Here is a 21,879-nt window from a genome sequence, read left to right as displayed (position 1 = left end):
GAGTTCTGCGTTAATTACAGTTTGAGCGGTAGAAAGGCTTACGGGAAGCGAAACATGTTGTTTAAAGGACAAGTTCACCCAAAAATGAAGATGAAGTCATTGTTTGCGCACCCCTGTGTCGATAGATAGTCAGGTGAAGTTTGTAGTCCACAAAACATTTCGGGAGTGTCGCAGCAAAACAACTGAAACACCTGGGGACGTAAAAAACAAACAAACAAAAAATGGCTTCATACAACTCGTCCAATGTAATCCAAGTCTCCTGAAAGCCCCAAGATCCCAAATTGATTTGAAAATATGTTATTTACACCCTCAACTTGCTTTTAGCTTAGCAGCTGTAGTGAAGATTTTGGCTTTAAAAAGTGTGTAAATAATTTCTTTACTGATCAGTTTGGGATCTCATGGCTTCTAGAGACTCAGATTATGCTGGACAAGCTGAATGGAGCCATTTTATACTTTATTCAGTTGTTTTTTTGAGATTTTAAAACAAGTCCCCAGCTACTTCATTTGAATACCGCAATACTTTTTTGGCGTGAAGCTCCAGAAATGTTGCGTGGACTATGAAACGTCACCCGAGTTCATATCGGCATGGGGGTGAGCTGATAATGACTGAATTTTCATTTTTTGGGTGAACTTATCCTTTAAGTAGAACATCCTGCCACTTTTTTCACCCCCTGCTAGCCCAAAGTTAGCAAAAAAATCCTTGTTGTAGCCCAGTTGCTGGAAGTTTAACGTGAGTTTAGCTGAGAAAACGTCATGACAAAGTTGTGTAGCACCGAGAGGATAGTCATGTGTGTGTTTTATCCATCGGGACGCCAGAGGGAGCAGCAGTTCCGGTGTGTCTGCTCGGCTGGATGCAGTGAATCAACGTACAGGCGAGGTAAATGCCGTCACGTGACCGCTCGTTGCCGCTGGTGAGTTTTCCCCATTATGGCGGAGGGGCCAGCCGTGCGGATGGACTGTCTCTCCCACTCTGATGCTTGTTTTGTGTCTTGAGGGAGGGCGTTTTAATTTTTGTTTTTTGACACTTCTCCGCGACAGCCCGGTGTCTTTTCGACTCGACTGCCCTCGGGTTTCTCGGCGAAGTCATGGCAGACCGCGGCGTGGATTTGTCCGCCCTGCCAAAAGAGGTTAGAGACCAATTGGCGGAGTTGGATCTGGAGCTGTCTGAAGGTAAAGGAGGGGAGGGGGGCTGGCGGGCAGGAGGAGTGGTGGTGGTAGGGGGGGGGATGCTATAGCAGATTTTTAAGCTAGCTATGTGTCTCAGCTGTCTGGGCTAACCAGCATCGATTAAACCGGTAGTTTCCCGTCTCCTGTTCTACTTCACGTTTATGATGAATTGAATGAGCGCACCGGCACCTCAGTTAGCTTATTTTGTGCTAATACAGGATGTGGGCACACGAGCTAGCAGAGCATGAGGAAGGCTCCCATCCATTTCTTCGTGCCTCCTTTATCCTTAACCACTCAGAGCAAAACGTCGATCTAAAGACGTGTTTCTGTCCATAATCTCCTCGTTTGTGGAGTGATTGAACGTCAAAGCCATAGTTCAATGTGTGTGTGAGGCTGTCTGACAGACTGGGATGGCTAGAGGCAAGGTCTGGCTATCAGGGTTTGACCCTTCTCCTGTCATCTTTGTTATACTCCTTCATATGGTTAGACTTCGATTCATCAGGGACTTCCGGTTTGACATCATTCAAGCCTTGTTCTTGGCGTCTGTTTTCTAGGTTTCAGCTAAAACATTTTCATTTCAATAAAGCTGTGAGTCATTGTGAGTAGTGTTGAGGAGTAATGACAAGGCCTCCAGTCATCTCCTGCTCTGGTGTCATATGAAGGCACAGTCTGTCATGAATGACTGTCAGTAATTATCAAACATGACCTCAGTGAGGTTCATCAGAGTGATCGTCAAGATGTGTACAAAGCCTTATACACCTGTGTAAACCTGCTATTACTTGAATTATAGGTTCACTACCTGCCCTGTAACAGTGTCAGGTGTCTGCGTCCATCTGCATGTTTGTTCTGCTGTAGATGGGTGATGGTGGATGTGTCTATTTATTGTATTTCACAAATATAACAACCATTCATTCATCCAAAGCATATTGCAAATGAACCCATCCCCCAGAGCAGCTGGGAGCCCCTGTCCTGCTCTACACCCTTTAACACACATTGTCACATCCCTGACAGTACCCCCCCCCCAGCCCCCTGTTTCATAGCACCTGGGTTACATTCTTCCTGCGGAGGTGATCGAATCCAGTCGTCCTGCGCAGTGACCGCTCAGTGTCTACCTATCCATGCTGATTGACATTTGGTTATTTTAGGGGGTGTGAAACTGGTAACCAGTATTTGATATTTTCCCGCTCATGTCTGATTGGCACCAACATTAATATGCATTTTGACTCTTAAACATTTCATTCATGCCTGTGATAAGGCCTTAAATTAAATGGCCTTTAAAAGAAACATGGTACCATAAAATACCTCATCAGTATAGTTATTTTGCATTTGACAATTATATAATGATAAATAGTCCAATAAAATTAAAATGCATACAAGCTAATTACTGTCGGTTATAAATATATTGAAATGGGGCGGTTAACGCCTTCCGCAGCTCATATCAGCCAATATTGAAAGTAAGCTGAGGCTCTCAAAAAGGCGATGAGTTACAAAGCCTTGAATATCTTATATTATGTATCATATATTATTTTGTTAATGGCATGTGATTTTCTCTGCTACACATGGTTTGTCATGTGATATGAACTGCCTATACTAATTATGTGACTACTTACGAACCTGTACACTGGACATTAGTTTGTTAGATTCGTTTTATTATTGTCCCCTAGGAAATTATGTTTGTGTTTGTGGCAAATGGTAAACAAAAACAACCACAACATTGCAACCATTACAACCACCAACAGTTAAAAATGTAAATATACCAAATGCATGTGAGAAACAAATTATATTACAACAATTTGTTTAACAAAGCCATACTGTAAGGTTTAAAGGATCTCTGGGCACAGGAAGTTGGCAAAGATGGTGCCCTGCACCTCTGACCTGATAGTAACAACATGTATTCATCACAGAGTGGGTGTGATGTATCACTAAGGATCACCCCTGTACTTTTACTTTCACTCCTGTCACACAAAGCAGTGACATACTGTGTTGTTGTTGATCTGCAATCTTACTAGATATATTAATAATATTCCTGAGTTTGTTCTTCTTAACTGCAGACAGTTTAAAATACCAGGCAATGAAGCACAAAGTCAAAATAATCTCTACAAATGAACGATTAAACAGAACCATTATTTGTCTGTCTATTCCAAACTGACTAAGCTTATGCGTTTACCTTTGTTTATATCCCATGACAGTTACGGATCTGTCATGTGACTTTGACAGCTTATATTAATCATGGAACTACTTACCTGTCCATGCTGATCATGTGACTTTATGCTAACCTATACATAATATAGCCTAAAGGTGACCATTTTGCATGTTTTTATTGCTTTTCAATAGTCATGAGATATTAAGGGCTTTTTAACTGGTCACCTTCCACTAGCACCAGCCACTAGCGAAATGAAGGAAGAATATGCAGGTGGCTCGTAATCTATTTCAGATGCCATTTGGCCGGTGGACATTAAAGTTTATTGCGCACCCTGTAAGCAGGTATATTAGTGCATGCATCTTCGGTATTTCAGGAGCTGAATGTTCTCGCAGGGTAATGTAATACTAAGCCAGTATTTTGTGTTTTGGCCTGACATGTTAAAGTTATACTTGTGGGTTGGGATGTTTTAGCCTAATAATTACACTTAACATTTACATGCTGACCATTGACCACGGTGTGGTCAGTCTATACACTGATCTATCTATCAGTGTATAGATGGATAGAAGTTTGTAAGCTGTGATTTTGCCATATTGTTTATAATGTTGTTACTAGCCCTTTAGCATTACGTGTGTATTGTGGGCAATGTTATAAATCAATGATCAGGACTCTATTAAAGCCACTTTTTTTTTTATTATGATTTTTACATCACTGTGATAATGAAGTACTTTAATATGTCCGGTCCTTCACTTTACATTTCAATCTATATAAATTCTATGATATAAAATGACATACCATGATAGAGGGTGTTGTCAATATTGCTCATCCTTTTGTCTTTTCATTGTTAAGTGCAAGAAACAACCATTTTCACATTATCCTGGTGTTCATATTCACTAGCATTGTATGTTAACCATGTGTTGATTGGATCACACCATAGCTAGTGAACAAAGTGGATAAAAGACAGAATAAATGTCCTCTCAATCAGCCATGATAGCTTAATATTTGAATATTTTCAGTATTGAAGCCTCATGTGCATCTTAGCCAGCTAGCTCCTCTATGACTGCATGCATGTGAGATGTCATCATCATATGGGCTATTTTTCTTGAGTCCAAAACAAGACCTCCTCTGTACCAAGTGGAAATGCCTGTTCCTGCGTTGCTCGGTTAAGAACAGAGGCCTGCCAAATGGTCTCTTAAAAAGCAACCCATTTCTGCTAGCCCCCTGTGACCATGGGGACACAATGAGGACCATTCAGCTGGTCTGGGCCGCCGTGGCCAGGAGCTCTGCTGCCATTTAGGCCATTCAGCTAAACCCAGCCTTTGTGTGCACATTGGAATGAGCTGCTTCCATAGGAAGAGAAGGGAGGGGCAGATGACTGGTCATACTTGAGGAGATGACGCGTAGTGTGCACTTCTGAGGGGAGTGGTTCACCCCTCTCAACCTGTCATCTCTCAGCTGGGCCAGGGGTAAAAGGTCATGTCAGGTCCTTCCCTGTAACTAAACTACCTGGTTGATGGTCCCCACCAACTGTCAAGCATGCTACCCAGTAGTCTAATGTTGCTGACCCAAGCAAAATTCCACACAGATGAGTTTTTCGTCTGTGATGGTCCGAACCAAGTTGCTGTTGTGACATGAAAGTATAAGTTGAAACAATTGGCATTTCCTCCCATGCTGATTATAAGTTTTTAAACTTAGAAGCACTTGTGTCTGTGTTCATGTGGAGATAGTCTTACCCTCTGTTTGCATCAATGATCAGTATGTGCAGACTGAGAGTCCAGATTATTGCCAGTTGCTTCCTTTCTAGGCCAATCATCCAGTTAACTGGCTATCCAGCATTCAGATGTAGCAGAAGCATGCTTGGCTCATTGTTGTATTAACAGTGAGGGTCCTCAGTCGAGGATGACAGCACTGATATGGACCCCGTCTGTATCAGCAATCAGGGCAAAGCCAGACGGATCCTTGAAGAAGACTCTCCTCCCAACAGGGGAGGAGGTCTGTGAAAACATATCTCTTCTCTCTCTGTATTATTTATGAATGGGATATGCAGCAAACTGGTGGTTTTTTATGTAGTCGGGCAAAGAGCTTATTTTGAGACACAATACAGACATGTGATAGGCACTTCCTCAAACTCAAGCTCATGTGGTGCACAGCTCTTGTTTGTAAGGTTGAGATATGTGCTGGCAAACAAAAAGAGGAATAAGGGCCTCTCACACCATTGTAAAGGTAAAATCTCTCCCCAAAATCAAATAATTTCGCAGCTTTTATCTCTTGCAGGCCAGACACAACATGTGTTGTTAACAGCTCTACATAATGTTCATACTTTTGTCCTGCAAATGGGGGGGCAGTATGTTCAGAATTGATATTGTTATAATTATCTCAGCATTATCTTCTTTCGTCTTACATTTATTTGTCTTTTAAAAGCCCATTATTATGGCCCTTTTGACAATTGACAGAGAGAGACAGGAAACGAGGGGAGGGAGAAAGGGGGATGATGACATGCAACAAATGTCCCCAGCCAAAGTAAACCAGGAACTTCGCAATTACAGACTACTCCACTGTTTCCCATGGTTCTATTTACAGTGTTCAAAATGATATGTTCAAAACTTAAACTCGTGTTTATCCTATTTAGTCAAATGGTTTTATGGTGTTTTTATAGAACATAATGCTATAATTACAAAAAAAATGTAAGATTTCATACTGTGAGAGATTTTGATAAAATTTAGTGACTTATTTATTAGATCATTGAGTGTATAAAATATGGATTGAGCTTCTGGGTCTGAAAAATGAAGCCAATCAAGAAGTGCCTTAAACCTTCATTATTCTCAATGGCCAGTAGGGGGCGACTCCCCTGGTTTGGCCTGATTGTGTGTACGCTTAAAAGAAAACAAACCTACTTCTTGCTTAATTTGTTACCTCAATGAACAGTGTCATAATGAGTTTATGGTCTCAGTCAAGTTTTCTCTAATATAGCACGATGTTCATTTTGTAAATTATGGTCCCATTTAGAGTAAAATAGATGATAAAACGGTATGCTGTAGGGCGTGGCTACCTTGAGGTTGACAAGTTGCTACCATGGCGTGTCGTCGGGTTCTCAGTCAGATCCAATCAAGTGGATATCCTTCCCAGCTCCACCCTCTCATCCATATATGGTCACTTGTAGCTCCAAAACAACAAGATGGCGACCACTGTAATGCCAAACTCAAGGCTTCAAAACAATAATCCTCATTATACATACATAGCAACAACTCTGATACCTCATCATGAGCAATATGTTGATCATAAAGATGATGATAAACACTAAAGTTGATTCACTGCCCAGTCCTACTTGCAAGACTATTTTAAACCTATGAGTTTTCATGTCCACTTCTGTTTTCCTGTTTAGATATGTGGGTAGTATATGTTTCTGTTAGCACCCAATAGGTCAGAATCCAAAAAGCACAGATCATCTTCCTCACAGCCTCAAAGCCAAAGCCTCAGGTCCAAGCAGATGGTTGGGTACTCTTGGCAAAGGTCTTTCTGTATGTGTGTCAGTGTGTGTGTATACACATCCAAATGTGTATGCGCATGTGTCATAATACTGTTATACTGTGAATAGTTAATGATCGCTTCAGTCCCTTTTTCCTCCTCCAGACCTGTTGTCAGCTGAATTATTCACATGCTCTCATTAAATACCAGGACACCCTCACAGAGTGGTGTGGGTGTGGGTGGGTGTGTTGGCGTGTGTGGTTAGTGAGCGTGACTTGTTAATGCTCCCCAGGTAGAAGTCGAGGCATGCATAGAAAGAAGAAGTAAAACTGACTTCTTTGAATTAGTGCCAGGAGATGTATTGACATCCCACTCATCAGCCCTCCAGACCTGCACATCTCTGGTGTGGGAAACAGCAGAAGATGCTGAACTCGTTGAGCGAGCTCACATGTGATGTCAGGAAGGGCTGGGCAGCATAGCAGAAATCAACAATATGAGTAAGAGTTGTTTTTTCTGACACTGATCCCATTATGGTGGAGAAAATGTCCGCAGTATTACATGTAACACAGTCAGATGAGGGGTGGGGATAGGGGTGTAACGATCCATTGATCCGGATCATACATCAATTTAATGATTTAACAATCTAATATCATCGATGCAAAGTGAAAACATCGATCCATATCATCATCTTTAGGTTACGCCTTTATTTTAAATTTCCTGATTGTGTAAAATGTACATATGATCTTGTATCGATCGAAGGCCCTCTAATTGAAATGTATTGAAACCATATCATGGCAGACTTTGTGATATCGTCAAATAGTGTATTTTTGTCCAAAGAATGGATACAGAATCGTAGCATGATGAAACCGATGATCTAAACCCAGAATGATTAGTCGATTAAACGATGAGTAGATTGAAAGAAAAATAATTGGCAATTATTTTGATCATTGACTAAACATTTCAGTCATTTTTCAAGCAAAAATGTCAAACATTTGCTGGTTCCGGCTTCTGAATTTTTTTATGATGGTGGCACTTGTGGGCCAAACTTTTTCATTTTTACATAATTTAGGTGCACCCAAAAACACATTTTAGATTAGTTTTCTAAACATTATCTAAACAAAAATTGCAATAATGTCAAAAATATTTTTTAAAGGACTTTTCTTTAATCAGACGTGCTATATTTTGGGCCCACCAGTGAGACCAATAGAATTTTTTTGTCACATCTGACAGATTTTTGGGCTCATGTGTAACCAAAACATTCACACCCTGAAGCCCTGATGTTGCCACAATATTAGTCTACCAAAAGCTGATAAATGATCATATTGAATAACTACGAATGTGTTACTGTGCCTTGCAAGTCTGAGATGACACATGGAAACCCTGAAATAGTGGAATAGAGCATGTGGAGTGTCATTAAGAACCTTGGTTAAAGTGCCTGGGCTTAGCGTGCATCCACTCCTGGCACCCTTGAGCAGAAATGGGGCTGCGCACTGTCTGACCTTGTGCTCTGTCCTTCCTGTGGAAACAGGCAAGTTAACAGAAAAGTTCCATAAGTCTTTACCTTAAAAGTAACACTAACATTCATCTATTGATGTGATATGTAACGTGTATGGCACAGTTCGCAGAAACACAGCAGTCTCCTGCTTGTAAACCTGTGAGTCACTGTAATTAGGTGTGTCCTCCTCTCCAGGGCAAATCCATCCACTGCAAAGTGAGAGAACCTGTTTTAGACTCCTGTCTCACTGGGCTGTTTACTGACTTGTCAGCCGTGATGCCAACTATGACTCGCCAAAAAGGGGAGAGTGAATGGGGATTTTGTGATATCGGACCCTTTTTCTTCCAGTCTCCATGACACCCACCTTCATTCACCGCTTGACCAACCTTCAATCTCAAATAGGCTGAAGATGACGGTGAAGCACCTCTCTGATGTTCAATTGCGCAATCTTCCCACTCAATGCTTTTTCTTACAGTCATCTATTTAGTCAGGGGCCCAGGCTGTGACACGCCAGACAATGTTGACTGATTTATATCTCATAGGCTAAATGGTGAACCAATTGGTGGCATAACAGAGATCAAGTCCAGTTATGTTTTCATGGTGTTGTCAGAGTGTGCGAGCCGATGCAGAGCCCCTCTGATGTATCACTAGGCCATATCCACTGCCCGGTGGGCCATGTGACTGTGCTAATGCTGAAGAATGCTCTTGTGCATATAAATAGACCTGGCTGGCAAGACAAATTCGCTTTCATGCCTGAGGAGGAGAAAACAAGCATCTCTTTGACACAAAAGCTCCACCATTATTGCAGTGGAGGCCACCCTCTCAAAGTCCCAAGGAGTCAGTCCTAATTGTGTGTATTTCTTTCTCGCTGAGGCTAATGTTCCTGGCTAGTCTTCAGCAGCCAGAAGAAAACACTTCCACATCCAACCAACTGGCAGGTTGGCTGCTACATGTGGGTCACTGTTACGCCCATGGGTTGTGTGTGAAATACCGTGGCCTGTTGAGAACTGCCCTTCTCAGGCCAATCAGCCTGCTGTTTGACCCATGGAGAAAGTTGCTATAGGTATGCTAATTGTTAAAGCATCATAGCAGCAGTTATAGATATTTGTAGCATGTCACCTGCAAGCTTGGAACACTTAATACTTTATACTACAGTATTGCTGAGGATGTTTAGAGTGATTACAGGCAGCTGTAGGCTTTATTTCATGCTAATATACCACAAGTACTTCAGCAGAGTGAGTATTAGGTCAACTTTATTTTTCAGAGTCTTGTTATTATCATGTGGTGATGCAGGTGCAATAATTGAGTGTTTACAACCAACCTGTGGGTGTGTTCAACTGTTCAAGGGAAACAGATGATCAGAGCAGCAGGCGCTGTGATGCAAGAAGCTACCAAATTCACATTGTTCCTTTCACTTTGTTCATGTTTGTTTTTTTGACATAGCCTGTGGCACCTGACTTGTAAACATCATCGTGTTTACAAGTGTGATCCTTCCTGTCAAAGCTTCCTTGAAGCAATCAGGAAGGAACAGTTTTCATATTTTATTTTAGTTGGTCTGAAAAAGGGCTCCCTTCTATCTCTCTGTGCATATATCACTAGGTGTGCCATTAGTTAAATTTACATAAATGGATTACATTTTTGCATATAACCAGTCAGTGTGAAGTGTGAATAGAAAACATTAGCTTTAAAGGAGCTATTCAGCCTCAAATCAAAAATACATACTTTTCCCCTACCTGTTGTGCTGTTTATTCATTTAGCTTGGTATGAGTTGCCAAGTTTTGGAGATATGGGTCATATAAATGTCTGCCTTCCCTGGAATATAATGGCACTAGATGGCCCTCCACTTGTGGTGCTTAGAGCACCAAAGAATCCTTGTTGTGAGCAGTTTCTTTTAGGGACTATTTTCTTTCTACTGAATTACACCCACCAATCATATCACTGTACAGAAGGAAGTGTGCCTCTTCTCATGGACAAAATGTTCATGTCTGTTCTTTAATGCAGTGCTCCTTGGCTGAGCCATCATTAGTTAGCTTCGTTAGCTAGTTTAGTTAGCTAGCCTCTCTTCCAAACTAGTAACAAGCATCAATGACAGACAAGTGCTTCCACTAATATCATTTTACAGGCTAGATGGCTAGTTAGCCATCAGTGACAGTTGAGTTCAAAAATGTATCTGTGAATATTTATTTGCTTTAAATTCAGAAGTCAGGTCCTTTATCGACACAAGACTTGGAAGCTAAAGGGGAATTTCAAATATTTGGATTGTTAAAGACATTATTCCATTTCACTCCTCTGTTCAATAAAATAATGTTAACAGATCATTTAAAAAGATTTCTCCACATGATGAGATTGTAAAAATGGTGCACACAGATGAGTTGATTGTAAAAATAGATGACATTTCTAACTATGATTGGGTTTAACTGAAATTACCAGAGCTCTGACCATTAACCCACTGTATGTTGTAAATCATGTAATTCATGCTCTCTCTCTCTCTCTCTCTCTCTCTGGCTCTTCAGCTGATCAACCACAGCTGATCACTACAGCCTTTGAAGAGGGTGTGGAGAACACAGGGTATTTTCTCAGCAGCTGGTCAGTTTCTATATATGAAAGCTCAGGCCTGCGTCACAGGAAGGGCTGATGGGAAACCAGAGCTCAAGGGTAAAGCAGTCCTGGTGTATAATGTACAATGAAAGTTTCCAAAAGGTCACCCGCTTTCTCTGCTGGTCACTCATTGGGTTATTTTTTTTCTGTTGGACTTGCATTTGCCAAAGGCTTATCGAAAATACCCAGTGAGTAGAAGTCCTCAGGAAACCCCCTGAACAAGCTGATGTGTATCTCCCCTCTTGGCCCCTCAGAACACATTGTGTTTGAGCTTGGCTTGTAGTCATGGACCCCTTTAATTCAACTCCCCAGAGAAAGAGGTAAAACAAAGGCCATGAAAACACATCGAAAGGGTGGAGCTTCAACCTCTTAATCCTCAACTGTCTATAGCACAGGCTTCTGGACTGGCAAGGATCCACATGCTGTATGTTCGTTACCTTGAATGGAAGCATATGGTTTATATTTTGGCTCTCAATTAACGCCACAAACCTGTCTAGGTTGTCATTAGTCATTTCAAGTTGATTTATTAAAATTGGTTATTTGCTGTTCAGCCTGATCTGTGATGTCGTGACTGTTGTTATGAGTACTTCACCAAATGTTGTAATGCTAGCATTGAATTGGACTGTTATGATTTGTGGACCTAAAGATGTGCCACATGCCACTGAGAGTAGTGACAGTACATCAACACAGTGTTTCTCTCACTCCAGTGTCAGTAGGAGGCCCTTGTTCATCTCAGCTGTAGGTTTTTGGCGAGCTACATGCTCCCACAGACGGTGACGACACACTGATGTCTGCTGTCTGGATGTTATCAACATCGGTTAGCTATCAGTGTGGTGAAACAGCCACACGAGTTAAGTTAAATCCCAAGATTATCCAGCTGAACTTTCTCATGAGACTCAGACCATGTGCACACTAGTATTATTTCCTTTTTTTTTCTCTAATGTTGCCTCAGTTTATGGAATCAAAATGGACGGAGACAGAAACACTACCTCAAGCTTTCTTTTGTAATATGTAGGACAAAAATGCTTTAAACAAATAGGTAGTTGTTGATGAGGACGAAGCCAAACTAATATTGGGAGACATGTAAAGTTATGCTGCTTAGTGCTATCACTGTGTACAACATAATTAACTTTACTCTTACAGTGTTTCCACTGTAATTGTTTTCTAGCTGTGGTGGCCGGGGGTAAGCTTTGGTATTTGTTCTTCGTCTGTACTTGTTGGTCTTCACATTGGTTCTACTGCTGTAAATAATTGCACCACTTTTGTTTATATGTATTGACTTGATCATGATTAAAGGGCCAGTGTATGCACTGCGCCTTATGCTTGTTTGTGTTTTTTTTAATTTTTATTTTGTTATCTAGATTATAAGATCTAATTTTCCATTTTAACAGTAACTGTACTCACGCAAAGAGCTTGCTATCTTAATGTTAACAATAGCTGCTAACAGTACAGTAGCTAGTTGAGGAGAATCTTTATGATCTCATACTGTAAGGCACTTGGTTTTTCATCAATGACATGAAATGTACACTTTTCAATTATGTTAGCATATAATTAAGGGAGATTGTACAGTTTAAAATGTGTTACACTGGTTGGCATATATATTTGGCATAGAGTTTTTGGCGGCTAAGCTCTGGACATATGGTTTTCAAATGTACCTGTGCTAGTGAAGAAGTAACTTCTTTAAGCTGTATCAGGATTACACCAGTTTTAATTGCCTCTCACCTCGCCTCCCTTCAATCACTACACTGCCATCTAATCCCCTACCTGTTTCTGTTGTAGTGAGTAACTCGTTGCTAACCTTGCCTCACTACCACTCCCCTGTGACCTTACGCCTTCAGTTCCACAAGAGGTGAAATTTTTTCGCGGATGCAAAGGTTGACATGCATCTCTACAGCCTCTTCTTCACCGCGCTGTGTTTTTTCCTCTGGGGTTGCACCTTGTTGAGCTTCTCCGCAGATTCAGAGCTATCATTTTCAGAGCAGCGATAGATTCCCATCCTGATGACAGGCTGTTTAATGACTGTGAGCAGTGGGTGGTGGGAGGTCAGGACCGTGAGCTGTCCAGAGAGTGGAACGTAGGCAATAAGGCGGTCTAAGTGTCAGCTGTAGACTCCACACCCGGGATGTGAGTGTTTCTCAAAGACCACTCACGGCCTGTTATGAGCGTATAATATTGATTTAATGAATCAGCTGCCTGGTTAACATTCCTCCTTGTACATTAATGCCTGCTTTTAACCCATCATCCATGAGCAATTAAGCAGAGTCAAGGAGCATCATTTGTATATACGTCATCCAGAGATGGAACATAGAGATATTGCTAAGCTAACATGAGTTTGGCAATATATTGTCTTGTGTACTCACTGACTTGTGTGTTCAAGCTAATGAGCAGTCGACAGATGACAGTTGGGTTGATGTACAAGGCTCAGTGAACCTCAGGTCAGGTCTGCCTCACACTTCTGACCCCTGTACCTCTTAACTACAACACCGCCACACTGAAAGTTGATACCTTTCACTCACTGTCACTGCTCACTGCGCTCTGGTTACACAGCAATGCTGAAACACTGGTCTGTCATGCAGCTAAAGACCAGGATGCCTCTGTCTGAATACGTTTTTTTCCCTCATTTTTACAGTTTGCTGAATTAAGTCAGAGTCAACCTACTGACCCAGTTACACTGTAAAATAAATGAGCTACAAGAGGAAGTGACAAACATACTCACAAAGGTCAGTTTATACTGTGGTATAGGCCTTTTAACAACTGGTAATAGTACAAAGATTCACAGGATTTAAAAATAACATGATGATGGTTCCGTTCCCAGTTAGCTATGACGATAGACATGTTCCCATCAATGTATCTTTATAAGTACAGCCTGAGAGAACAGCAAAATTCGAAGAAAACTTCCTCAGTTTTGAAGAAAAAATAAGTTTTTTTTTCTGTCTCAGTTTTTATGAAGTGAACATTTAACTCGCATGACTGATCAGCTGTTTTCTCTCCAAGAAGAGCAAAATATGACACATTATTTGTGGTTTGCTAACTGTTTTATAAAGCAAGCTGTGAGAAGGAAAAGCGGTTTCTTTGCTCAAGGAAACTATGCTGAGTCTGACTGACCAATTTGCTGAGGTATTGAGCTCTGTTACAAGTTTGCACTGCTGCTGGAAGATCTTTGTATTGTCGCATGCTTCACTGAATTTTCCTTGTAAAATGTCCTTTAATTGTTGAATTCTTCAAGATGGCTGCTAGAGTGAAAGGAGCCGAGTTTGACTCATAATGCAGTTGCTTTGTTGGCCATGTTTTTTAGTTTGGAAAGAATTTAAATAAGTCCTATTTATAATAGCCTAGAGCTAGACAGCTATGTCTACTGTGACATGTTGAAAAAGTAAAAGAAAAGTGTTCAGTGAAAAAGACCATTTATGCCAGAAAGAAAAACATACCGTAAACCGTAGTGATGTGAATAGATGTTAGTTTTTCTGGAAGATATTATTGACAAGTGCTGCCCAAGTTTTCATGTTTGTCATTTCGAGCTGTGTATTCATTGTATCCATTCAGTGTGCCCAGTGCTACTCTTTTTTGTGTTGAAAACGGTGATGCTTGTTAGGATCACAATTCTTTGTCAGACTTGTTGAAAAATAGTGCAATGAGTAATGCTGATTCACTGCTTTGCCGAGGGTTAGGTGAGAAGGTGGATACCACTCACACGTCATGTGCTTTTATATTAAGTTAAGCTAACTGCCTCCAGGGTAGTATCATTCTTTTAATTTTCTGAAAGCGAAAAGGCTCATTTCTCCAAAAGGTTGACGTATTTCTTTAAGTTTAAAGAACATAAGCAAAACATCTTTGTCAGACCTTTTGACTCATCATTGCAGGAAAAGCACAGGTGTTACTAAAAACATTAACGATGGTTCAGTTTCATTAAGTGTCCCAGTCAGCCATTTGAATATACAATACCAGTTACACCCTGGACCTGGCTGACGTAAATTGAATGAAGCCGTTAAAGCACAGGTGTAAGTAATCTTAGTTATGACACCTGTGTTTTAACAACTATGACAAGTCAAAATGTCTCCTATGAAAAGCGTCCATCAGTAAATCATGTGATAGCCCCAGTACAGTAATATTTTTAGGCAGTTATTATTCAGTATCTTAAGATAATCCAACAGAAATCAATCTGGGATTTGGCCTCTCACTTCAGGTGATCTCACTCATCTGTGTGCACCTAATGCCACAAGCAGCTAGCTAGTTACTTAACAGTCCATTATGGTTATAGTGTACTTCAGGGCGGCCTGACTGAAGAGTAAACTACTTTAACCTTTGCTGCTTATTAAGATCCAAACCACATGTGCCTGTGTGAGGTTGTTGTCTGACTCATCTACAATTGTTTACTGGTCTTATCACTTTGATGAAGTAATGTGTCCCGACTTTTATATTTGAAATGGCTCATCACAGCCAAGATTGTGCAACATGCCTGTTATTGTCTACAGGGAGATACTGTGACTACAATCAGTGAGTAAAAGAAGTGTATGGGCAGTGTCTGATTTTGATGAAATGTAAGTTTTGGTTTTCTCAATGAGTCAAAAGTAGAAATGAGCTGTCAACACTTACTGTCCCCAGCTCGAAACTCACTCACTGTACCCATACAGCAGCTCAAGAGGGCTGTCTCTGCCAATATTAAGTGCACAATGTAATAGAATTAATGTCGGAAGTAGGGCAAAGCTCTTTGCACTCAAACAGAATGCTTTAAAAGCTTGGCAGGAACATTAGTTTTATTTGTTTGGCAGAAATAACTTCAGGATGCTGACTGACCATCCAGTCTGATTTAGATCTTAGCAGGGCCAACACAATTGAGCTGAAGTGTTTTTATCCTCTACAGGATGGTCAGATTTGATGAAATGATTAGGTGTTTGAGTCGGAGGGGGGTTGAGTTGACAATTGGCCTGCATGCCTGTGTGTGTGTGTGTGTGTGTGTGTGTGTGTGTGTGTGTGTGTGTGTGTGTGTGTGTGTGTGTGTGTGTGTGTGTGTGTGTGTGTGGGTGTGGGTGTGGGTGTGGGTGTGTTTGTTCATATGTATGCACACGTTTTGCAATGATGGTTGCACTGAAGCTGAAAGAATGTGTGATTTTCTCACATTCAAGGTACTGATACAGTGACTTTGATGGGTGTATACATTGTGAGTTGCTGCGTCTTTGTCTGTTTTTTTTTTTAAATGTCTCTCTTTCTCTGGCTTCCTGTAGTCCCACCTTGCTGCGGCCCCACCTAAGCTACATGGTTTCACTTTCAATACTGGTCACACCTCCTGTTGCATCCTCTTTGAGGATCTACACTCTGATTTACTATGTGTTCTGAGTTTGAGGTAGTGTGTCTGTCCCCTGCCCCCTCCTAGTCTTTGCATCACTTCACTGAACTCACCCTGCAAAGAAGAGTCTTTGTCTCTGCACGACATGTCTGTCACTTAGCTGTGTTCAGCCTCAGAAGCTTGAAACAAAGTTATCCAGCTAGCTATATGGAGGGAGCTAAGCTAAGAAAACAGAAAACAGAAATAACAACAACACGATAGAAAGAAACACACTGATAGCAGCCAGCAGAAAAGAAACCCTGCCACCACCAGTATATCCAAACGTCTTGGGTTCGCCGAACTGGGTACGTTTAATCGAAGAGTTTCCTGGCAAGGTCACTATAATGCATTGAGCAGTATAAAACTTCTTTTAATTTTCTCTCCAACATGTCACAAACACAAACAACTCCTGCCGTACAGCAACTCTGAGGGGACACACTACTTTGTTCTCTGGCGGGCAGCCTTTTAAATTACAATGTTACGATGGCACCGGGCTCAGAAGTCGATGACTGTTGGCCATCTACGATGGAGGATTTCATCGTCTTTTGGCCCAACCCGAACTCGACGTTCTTCTGACATCAACTTATGTCACAGTATCTGTTAGATACGAGAAAAAGAAGATGTCTTGTTGACATTGATGACATACTGTTCAACTTAAATAAACTAGTGTCATTACTATATCAGGTATTTGTAGTCATTCTGGGGAAAAAATAAGATGCACTGTTATATTCTGTTTGACAAAATAACACATTCTTTATCTGCTTGCTGCAACACTTTGTTGAAGTACTTCAGCACTTATTTATGGCCGAAACTCAATCTCCACTGTCAGCTGACTGTCAAGAACTGCTGGTTCCACCCTCAAAGCAACCAAACACAAACCCAATTTCTGTTTCCAATGGATATTCTGTCAAGAGAAATTACACTCCCCCAGCCTTTTTCTCAGCTGGCCGGCAGATTTCTCTAGCCATCCAGAGATCACTTCATCCTCCCTGTCTGACTGAAAACCCCCACATGGACTAGCTGGCTCCCAGAGGAATTGTAGGCCTGCTTTTGGAGTGGAAAACATTGGTCCTGGAGGTGGGAGGCCGTTTGTACAAATGTTTCAATCAGTTTCCAGACATGGACATAATACTCCCTGAGTCACAGCTCATTGCTGCAAGTATTTAATAGCTGATGATACACTAAGAAGAAGTACCTTCAGCCCTTGAGACTACACAGTCTTAAGGGTGTGGAGGCTCATCCAGTTTTCTGGTACAGAGAAGTTACATAAGGGTTAGGGTTAGCCCAAATACCCAGAAAACATTCAGGATTTTCATTTTCATTTTCACTCAACACTGAGGATGATAGTTCAGATCAGATTGATAAGATCTTTTGTCAAAAAAGTGTACAGTCCTGCAACTAATGTTGACGAAGGTTCTCAGTCATCCAGGTCATGGTAATTCTAAGTGCTGTATCGTAGGCAACTGGACTTGTTTCAGTTTCTCTGCGGTCTGTAAAATGTCAGATTATGTGAAGAATGCCCATCTCAGTTTTCCAGAGTTGATGTTATCCAGCTGTTTGCTTGTCTAAGACCTAAACCTACAGATTAACATAAGCATAACATCACATAAGACAAAGATGAGCAGCAAATCTTTACAATTCATGAGGTGGTACAAGGAAATTTTTGGCAACATTCCTTAAATGATTTACCAGATTTCCAGATAGCTGCCATTTATTTGACTAGTTTGTTGATAGACTTACAGCGTCAGCTCTAATTCACAGTATAAAAAATAAATCATGCATGGAAATGCACATCTAGAGTATGGGAGTTTACTTCCACTTTAGAGCATAAACTATGGAAATTAGCATATAACATCTACTTAAACTAATGACCAGGTGCCATTAAGTGGCCTTGGTGTCAGACTCATTCATATGCATTTCCTGCAGAGTGCTATTTACCCATGTTCTCAGCACAGGCTGCCCGTTGTTTTTGTGGTTCTGCTCAGAGTCTCTATAAATAAGATCCTGTGGCTGACGTTAGTTCCTCTCAGCCCCTGTGTTTATGTGCGTATTTACATGTCAATGTACAGACTTTGGCTGTTTTTGTGACTATTTCTATTTGTGCTCTGTTTGTCTCCTCGCTGTCATCTGCTCACCAACTCTCTACAGGGAGAATATCTTTGTTTAGTTGGTGTCTATTTCTCGTGAGATTGAGTTGTAAGAGTGTAGTATGTTCGCATCGTGTTTGTCACAGACAATAAACCACTGATAAACAAAGACAGCCTTGTCTGAGCTGAACCAGTATCGCTGGCTAGAAGCCCGACGATGACCTCACAGGGCTAGAAGACAGCCCTACACTACAGGCTCGGAGGCTAGCTTCAATTCAGACATTTTTTGTCATCTATCTGTCCAGACGGAGCGATGTAATCTGTTAGGTTGGATGTAATCTCAGATTACAGATTAGGATAGAGCCAAAAATGTGAATGCTGGATGATTCTCACGATGTGAAAGCAAGGTTTTATTTACCGCTATCTGTGTAATCTGGGTAATGATTCTACTGAAGTGTTTGAGTACAGTCATGTTTTTGTGCGTAACCTGTGACATGTTGATGCCTGCGTGCATGCAGGGAGAGGAACTGATACTGAGGCAAGAGGAAACTGTGGGTGGCAGAAATGATCATGTCACTTCCTCCTGGAGCTGGAGGTCGCCAGGCTAATCTGCCCACAGTAATTACAGAGCAATACCAGTGGGGGGGCTAAATACATGTGTTGAGTAAGGGGTCACAGGGGTCTGTACATGGTATAGACCGAAAACGACCTAAGACATATCATTTAATGAGATAACGTAAGCATTGCAACATCATGGACAGAGAAGTGAGAATCTGACTCAATCATTTTAACATGAAAATGCGTGCTGCCTGTTCATACGTGATGTTAGTGTCGTAGAAGGCTGAGGGTGCCGAGAGTCTAATCAGCTGATTCTTAAAGCCAATCAGGACCCCCCACCACACGAAGACACAACACAAATCTTTTACCTCTGCGCCTTACTTTACTGACTTTAATCTAATTGTTCCTGTGTGTGTGTGTGCGTGTGGATGTGTGGGGGGCAGGTTGGTGGATGGGCGGGTGTTAATAGTACAGTCCAGACTCTCTCCTGTCTCATAGAATCAATTATTAGCTCATCATTCTGTGGTATAGAGAAGACATTAGCCGAGCTTTGACCTCTGACTGTTATGAATACCCCCCTGGAAACTGCTGGCTCCTTGCCTTTATTGCTTTGCGATACTGTGGGTTCTGCTTGAGTGTTTTCATCATCTAGTCCCTTGTTCATATACTCCCATATTCATCCATAACCCAGGGTTCTTCCTCTATACTTAAAAAACAAGTAAAGTCACTTTCATGCTTGCTTTTGCAAATTGCCAGTGGCTTTTTCATTTAAGAAAATGTGCTCTCACCACAAAACGGATAGAAAAGTTGGCATTAAAAAGTGCTTTACTAAGCCTCTCAGGCAGAGAGAAGTATTCTCCAAAATTACAGCAGTTTGTCACAAGCTAGCCAGCATCAGTTAAGAAGAAAAACGTCAGAGTGTAAAAGTTGGCAGCAGGTGTTACTCTGATTGAAGTGATAGCTGGGGAGCTCACTGACTTTGTTGTGGGAGTTTTTATGTAAATGTCTGAGACTCGTGCCAAAGTGCTGTTTGCTGATGGCAGCAGCTAGAATTAAACTGCTCACTTAGATTATTAACACAAACTGAAAAAATCTCTTTCAAGTCCGCTTCTAATTCCTATATTAAATTAACCCCTTTGCTGAATTACTTTAGAGTCTTGCTTCAGGGTTGCATTAGGTGCTTCTGGTTTGGATTTATCCCAGTTAATTTGTGTTTCATTGACTATGTTTACATGCAGAAAATACACAGGCTGGATTCTTAACGGCTTGGAAGAACGGACATCGGCTGTAGATGTTTTGAATGTTGATAAATGTTTTGATAGTTTATATCTCAGGAATTTATCCATCTTCATTTTAATTGTCATGTTTGTTTACTTCTACAAATGTGTAACTTATCTTAGATTTTTATTCTCAGTGAGACTTTTCCTGATTAAATAAAGGTTAAATAAATCAAAGTCAAAATTAAATATTAAATAATAAATAATTTGCCGTTATTCTGAAGAAGACAATATTCCTACCACACTGTTTACATGGCTAATAAAATTTAATATTCCACTAATATTCCAGTTTACATGCAGCTGTACATACTCCTAGATTAACAAACACAGCCTCCCTCTTTAATTTGATCAACCACATTTTTTAAAAGGTCAGCGATGCAATATTTGTAAATATCCAAAAATGTGTTTGTTGAAACTGCAACGATTGATCAAGTAGTTGGCAACTATCAAATTAATTGACAAATATTTTGAAAGTCGATTTTAAAAAAAAAAAGTAAAAATTCTCTAATTCCAGCGTCTTAAAAGTAAAGCTTTTCTGGCTTCTTTCCTCCTCTATGACAGTAAACTGAATATCTTTGGGTTGTGGACAAAACAAGACATTTTACCCACCTCATCTTGGGCTTTTTGGAAACACTGATCGACATTTTTCACAATTTTCATTTTATAGACCAAACTGTTAATTGATTATTTGAGAACATAATTGACAGATTAATCATCAGTGAAAAATGATAGTTAGTTGCAGCCCTGGGTGACATTCAAGTTTGTCAAAATGTTTAAAAGTAGGTGCGTTTCTCCTTCCGACCAGAAATGTGGGCTTTGCTTTTGGGCATGTTTCTCTACCCCAGCCTTGCAAAATGTTGGCCAGACAACGCTCAGAGCTGAACGTAAACAGGCAAGAGGCCATGTGTCGTAAACAAAGAACACATAATTCTGATTATCCAAATAAAATAAGATGTTTACTTGACCCAAATAAAATTGGGAATACTGTCATGTTCAGAATAATAGTGTGTATGTAAACGTAGTCATTGTGTATTACCCCCACACTGTGTGTTCTCCTTCCCAGCCCTCTCTGACTGTGTGCTGTTCTCATACCGTTGTGCATTACTCATCATTTATTCAGCATTAATCTGGTATTAGTGTTCCTCTTTGGGTTTGTTTGAGAAACCAAATATTTAGTCCATTGTTAATAGTGACCTAAGAAACTGTAGTGTCAGCTGCAGTCAGATGATTCATGTTTCAGCTGCTCGGAAATGACCATCAAGGCATTGAAGTTTAGTACCCTTTAAGTACTCCGGCATCTGGACAGCTCGTGTTTTTCTTGGATTGCTTTTCTTGTAAGCCTTAATCTAAAATTATTGGGTTCCATTCCTGAAGAGCGATGTGAGAGCTAGAAATCCACTTTGTAAAAGGGCTGCTCGATATGAGGAAAATCTGTGATGTGAAATAACATTGATGAGTATTATGATAAATTAATAAATATTGAAGTGGATATTAGTTATATTAGTTCAAAATATAGATACACATCGATTTTGAATATTTGAAACCGTTTCAGTGCAATTTTTTTTGCTAATTAATCGATACACTAGTACCAGTTTCGTTTTTTCTTAGATGCTGTTGTGCTTAACACATAGTTACAAGAGCTTTGTTATATTTATCTTTTAATAAAAGTCCGAAATTGTATTCCTTCAATGTTGTGTCAGTTCCACCCTGTGAAATCGAAAATGGTATCGATATTTTTCAAGATATTGTATCGAAGTTAGAAAATCGAG

At 40.6% G+C, this 21,879-nt stretch overlaps 1 protein-coding gene across 1 annotated transcript in view; it reads left to right on the top strand.

The window, feature by feature from the left end:
- Window positions 1–970: 970 nt before the first annotated feature.
- dip2ba (disco-interacting protein 2 homolog Ba) overlaps window positions 971–21,879 on the top strand; it is a 48,859-nt gene continuing 27,950 nt past the window's right edge. The window contains exon 1 of the mRNA XM_073470077.1: window positions 971–1,170. Within this exon, the coding sequence (XP_073326178.1) occupies window positions 1,086–1,170 (85 nt within the window). The 5' untranslated portion in view covers window positions 971–1,085. The remainder of the gene's footprint in view (window positions 1,171–21,879) is intronic.

The sequence above is a fragment of the Pagrus major genome, chromosome 7, assembly GCF_040436345.1.
Source record: "Pagrus major chromosome 7, Pma_NU_1.0".
NCBI lineage: Eukaryota > Metazoa > Chordata > Actinopteri > Spariformes > Sparidae > Pagrus > Pagrus major.
The sequence above is the reverse complement of the archived record's forward strand: the minus strand, read 5'-3'. Positions and strand labels throughout refer to the sequence as shown.